The sequence below is a fragment of the Salvia hispanica genome, chromosome 4 (genome assembly GCF_023119035.1).
Source record: "Salvia hispanica cultivar TCC Black 2014 chromosome 4, UniMelb_Shisp_WGS_1.0, whole genome shotgun sequence".
Classification (NCBI taxonomy): Eukaryota; Viridiplantae; Streptophyta; class Magnoliopsida; order Lamiales; family Lamiaceae; genus Salvia; species Salvia hispanica.
In genome coordinates, this window is record NC_062968.1 from 52,065,579 (window position 1) to 52,071,578 (window position 6,000).

Here is a 6,000-nt window from a genome sequence, read left to right on the forward strand (position 1 = left end):
CTAATAATTTCAGTAATATGCCAACGCAATTGATCAATGACTATAGTTCACTCAAGATATGTCTGAGATACTCAAAGAATTTATAAATAGTAAATGTTTCAGGCATCTCCTCTGTATTTTGTCTCTGCATTTTTAGTTCCACTCGTGCTGCACTGCCAGTTTTAGTTCCTTAATTTGGGAATTAATCGAAAAAGGATTGCATAATGGAGAAAATGAAATAGTTTGTCTTGTTTTTTTAATTTGCACAATATTTATTACTAGTATTGTTACAACTTACAACGCCATATGGGTCCCTGATATTGATAACAAGTTCTAAGTCTTCGTCTGGCTGCTACTAATACAATCATATATTTCTTCATAGGTGCAGGAATTTTTGGCTTACATTCACGTTATATTTGAGTTTTGATTTGCGATGGATCAGGAGTATGAGGAACGTGAACGTGTGTTGTCGATCATAAGAGGAGGAGAGGAGTCGTTGGAATCGTATTCTTCAATAACAGATTTCAAGCAGAATTTGGGTGAAGAAGTTTTCGCACATGAGAAATTGGAAAAGGGATGGGTTTTGTATGAGGAATTATTAGGCCAACACAAAATCAAAGCGCTGCTCAAACGCACTGCATCACAAAGTTGGTTTCTCGTCCATTCTCTGATACAATTTTGGGGAGTGGTGAAGGTGGAGGGGAGCCGTCACTACCTCTCTTCCTCACACCACCCTTTTTGTGTTAGCAGTCTCCACAAGGGGTTATGTTGGTACAGGAAGCTATGCAGAGATCATGAGTATGTTGTTGTTGATGTCGGAGATGTCGAGCAGCAGCTTGGAGGCGTGGGAAGGGTGTACCGGAACAAGCTACCCGAATCCACACCTGATCTGAGACTATACTCCACCCATGAATTTCCGATGCGGGATGAAGCTGCTCGCTGCGGTTTCAGAGCTTACATGGCACTGCCTCTATTTGATTCGCATACCTATCAATGCTACGGTGTTTTGGAGCTCATTGAAAGCCTTTATTCTCATTATGCAAGGGAACAATTACTATATCTGCTGGATCCAGCACTACAGGTTCTCTTCTTTTTTTTTTATCCTGCAGAAAGGTTGAAAATTATAACTGATGTTAAGAGAGCTTGAACTCATTTCTTATTAAGCAATAACACGGTAGTTCATATCATTAGTCATTACATAGCATTTATGTTTGGATTGATTGATTGATTGGGGTGTAAAATGTAAATTGAACGATTATGATTAAATTTTAGAAAAAAAAAATGAATCCATGAATAATAATTTTAGTGATGGTATTTTAGAATTTTACATTATGGGTTGAATTATTGAAGTGTGGCTGAGTATATAATCATAGGACTCGTTATGCAAATAAAAAATTAGACTGAATTAAATTATTTTATTCAATCACACAATATTATTATATATTCTTATTCAGATGGCAGGGTTGAGGTCCAATCACAATCCCATTGCTATTAGAGGCCCGACAAATGAAAGGGTAAACCGTAAACATAACATTCCTTTAAAATAAACTATTTAGTGACTTCAGCTTCTTATTTTGTCCAATCAATATAAGCAGATGCAGCAACCTGAAGCTAACATAGCAGAGGTACTTGAATTGGCTATGGCGACAATCCCACGACTATATCTGGCACAGGTTTGGACCCCGTGTAATAACTAATGTGTTAACATCTCCACCAACTTATGCTTCATGGAGATGGTATCTTTCATTGATTCTCAAAGTAAGATATTCAATTCTTGGGACAATATCGATGGTGATATGCATGCCTATCTTCAAGCTTGTGAATTTCACAAGCTTCAAATAGATGTTCACAGTTACCATTCAAATTTATGTGATTTTACTATATCTGAGAATTCATTGGCCCACTATCTCCAGAGAGCTAGGATGTCCCATAGCATTACAGTTTCTCATCATAACATTGACAACCATTTGTACGTCATTCAATTTTTTCTTCGTCCGAAGTTTATAAAAGATGCTTATGGTGATCATTCTCTACACTTGCTCTTAAGGATACTGGAGATCAAACTCAAGAGTGTAAGTGTAATATTGGCATCTGGAAAACAACTTGTAGAAGAATATGTAATGCATGATGCAATAGAATGCAAGTTAATTGATAGTCTCAGCTTGATGGAGCCTTACAAGCAAAACCTTTCGGAGCTGAACATTACGACATACTTGAAAACAGTTGACTCGTGCCTAAAACCTTCTTCCATGGGTGAGTACAAAGGATGGGTTTTTTGCTTGCCAGCTACACAAAGTGCATGTGAAAAACAGGTTAAAAGTAACTCAACATTGATCAAGGAGAAGATGGAAGGTTTCATGAAGAATATAGCAGTGAAATCTTGGACAGACAATAAATGGATAGTTCAATTTTGGGTGCCCAAAATGACGGAGAATAGGTGTTATCTAGAAACTTCAAATCAACCTTATGTTGTTGGTTGTCTTGCAAAGGGTATAGCTTCCTTTAGGAAGCAATGTGAGGAAAATTACTATTTTGTTGATGGCCAAGCCAAACAAGATGAACTCGGACCCCCCGGACGTGTATACAGATTCTCACACCCTGAAATCAGCCCTGACCTCTCCTTCTACACTAGACAAGAATTTCCAATGAGAAACTTTGCTATGCTTTGTTGTAATCGTGGATACTTAGCGTTACCCATATTTGATGATAAAGGCATAGGCAGTCGCCAGCTTGTGGGTGTGCTAGAGTTCCTAGGATTTTATTATTGTGACCTTCCAATCATCGGAGAACTAATGGAGGTACCATCTCTTGCCAGTTTTGACTTGTTATTATATAAAATCATTTTGAAAACAAAGTACACTTAATTCCATGCAGGAAGCATTACTCTCCTCAACTCACATAGACTTTCACCGAAGATTCTCGGCAAATGAACCAATTAATGTATGCTTTAACACAATTTTAGATTGGTAATTATGTCACCAACATATTTGTATGTCTTTATTCGAATTAATTAGTACTATTTGAATCAGATTGTCAATAGCAGGAAAAAAGCTTTGACAGAAATCCGCAATACCCTTAGCATTATCGATAAGGATCTTCCCCAACTCCATATGACAAATGTTTGGGTCCCCATTGCAGAATGTGTTAGTAATACCTATGATAATAGGAGCTGCATCGAACTGGCATTCTCTACTAACGATATCTTGGAATTTATGCCTACAGATTCAGTTCACTTGATTCATGTCCAAGCCAGAAAAGGGATTGTTGGAATGGTATTGACATCTGAAAACAAATCATGTTTTTGTCCAAATTTAAGTGAATTTAGCATAGTCGACCAACCCCTGTCACACTATGACATGAGTGATCGACGTGATGTTTGTTTTGCAATTTGTTTGCAAAGTTCATATACCGGTAACCTTCTTTATGTCATGGAGTTCTTTCTCTACCAAGGTCCCACGACACGTAAGTATGTTGGGTCCTTCTTGAGCCTTCTATTGCCAATAATGAAGCATGAATTAAAATCATTTAAGATGGCGTGTGGGAAGCAACTAGGAGAGGAATTTGTGGTTGAAGTTATTGAATTTTCTGATGCAAACAAACTTGATTGCTCTGAATTAGAACCTGCATCTATGTATCCAGTCATATTTAAAAGTGTGCAGTACAATCAAAAGGAGTACTATCTGACTGAAGAACATCAACAAAATGAGTATCATCATATTGAAGAAGAACAACAAAATGAGTACCATCACGCCGAAGAAGAATATGCAGAAGAATGCATGGAAGAAGAATATGCAGAAGAATGCATTGAAGAAGAACAACAAAATGAGTACCATCATGCCCAAGAAGAACAACACGCAAAAAAATGCATTGTTGTTGCTTCACATTCCAATACACAAGATAGAGGTAAGAGAAAAAAGTCCCTCCATCTTAGTGCTGAGGTTCTAATATCACATTTTGGGATGGACCTAAATGATGCTGCGGAAAAGCTCTGTGGTGAGTATAAACTATGGTTCAATCTTCTCTGAAAGTAAATGTATAGTACGTACTGACATGAACATGAATTTACTTGTTTTTTACAGTTGCAAGATCAACATTAAAGCGTGCGTGCAGGAAACATGGCATTCTTAGGTGGCCAAACAGAAAACAACACAAGAAAAATCCATCCCTTTTCGAAGAAGAAAGTGCTGCGAATTCAGAGCAAGACTTGTTGCCATCAACCAACAACGTTCATCCATTGGAGAATGCGACACAAATAAACACAGTAGGCGCAGACAAGGTGATTGTAAAGGTGAAGTATAACGAGGATTTCATCAAATTTGATTTGTCTCACCCATTATTAGGATTGGCAAAGGTTACTGAAGAAGTGGCGACGAGTCTAAATCTGGAGATGGGCAGTTTCAAGTTGAAATACATGGATGAAGATGGTGATGAGATCTTATTAACCAGAGAAGCTGATCTGCAACTTTGTCCAAAGACTCGAACAGCAACAGGCGAGCCACTCATCCGACTGTTGGTTCGATGACAAGATTAGCTCCACTTTTTTCGTTCAGTCCATTTCTAAACAAACGCCTTTGCAATTGGTTGAAATTCTGGAATGAAAGTTGGCTTACTGCCCTTGATGGTGGCTCTGTCAAGACTTTGTCTGTATCTTTGTCTTCATCTTGGATTTTGGTGTGAAAGCTTCTGTATTTTGCTGGCGTAGCAAAAGAAGCTGTGTGTGGTCTGCTTTAATTTGTATATTGGAAACAACTTCTATTTGAGTTCATTTATAAATAGTCGTATCATTTTAATTAAGGAGCTGAGGTGAAATCTTCGAACAGAAACAGTTTCAGCTTTCAACAATATCATATAATAGCATTATCCAAATTTCTGAAATTGTATGGAGTATAAATACAGAGTATATGGTGTTAAAGAGCGCTATATAAGATTATAAGTGAAATAATCAATTATTAATATATTTGGAATTCTCGTTTGAATAAAAACATTAGCGTCAAATTTAGGAAACAATTTAATAGGGAGTAGGGAAATTTAATAGGGAGTAGGGATTGATTTTTTCAATTATTATTATATTCCTTGAAGTTTAAAAGGTTTTATTATTTCATCTTCTTCCTCATCCTAAATAACTTTATGCGGCGGCCATTGTTCCAATAAGTTTTCTCTGTAATTTTATATTTCAGCCCCTCCTTCCACTAAATCTATTTCCCATTAAACCCCAAAGATATTAATTTGGAAAGGGCTGAAGGATAGTTTTTAATAATTTCGAAAAATTTTATAATAGAAATTTATTAAAAAAAAAAGGTTTGGGAAGGGCTTAAGCCCTCACCTCCTCCACCTGTGTCCGTCACTGAATACATGTATTACTGTTATTTTGTGAAATGGTTATAGTGAGTAAAAGGATACTCCCTCCGTCCCAAGATATTAGACCAACTTTCTCTTTTGGGATGTCCCAACATATTAGACTCATTTCCTTTTTTTAGTAAAAAGCATCTATCTTATTTTATTCTCCACCTACTTTTATCTCTCTTCTCTCCCCTACTTTTTCCCTCTCTCATACTTTACTCTCTACACTTTAACTATTTAAATATCAATTCCTTAAATCATGTGCCCAAAAGAAGTGAGTCTAATACTCCGGGACGGAGGGAGTACTATGTTTAGAATTGCAATCTTCTTTATACTGATTACTCCCTCCGTCCCACATAATTTTACACATTTTGACCCGGCACGGATTTTAAGAAATGTAATGAAAAAGTGAGTTGAAATAGTTGGTGGGATGTGGGTCATACTTTTAAAGTATTAGTTTTATAATAAAATGTGAGTATGAATGAGTTAGTGGAATATGTGGTCCACTATCAAAAATGGTAAAAGTGAAATGAGTAAAATTATGTGGGACGACCCAAAATGAAATATTGGATAAAATTACGTGGGACGGAGGGAGTATATTTCAAAACCTAATATCAGATTGAGGTTGCTCTAATTAACCCAAAATGATAAAATTGAAACCTAAAAGTAAAACAGCATTAG

At 36.6% G+C, this 6,000-nt stretch overlaps 1 protein-coding gene across 1 annotated transcript; it reads left to right on the forward strand.

Moving 5' to 3' along the window:
• The first annotated feature begins 412 nt into the window (after window positions 1-412).
• LOC125221375 (protein NLP7-like) lies at window positions 413-1,750 on the forward strand. The gene is made up of 3 exons (XM_048123495.1): window positions 413-1,060; window positions 1,434-1,493; window positions 1,575-1,750. The coding sequence occupies exons 1-3, from the start codon at window positions 413-415 to the stop codon at window positions 1,674-1,676; spliced, it is 810 nt and encodes a 269-aa protein (XP_047979452.1). The 3' UTR covers window positions 1,677-1,750.
• The last annotated feature ends 4,250 nt before the right edge of the window (window positions 1,751-6,000 follow it).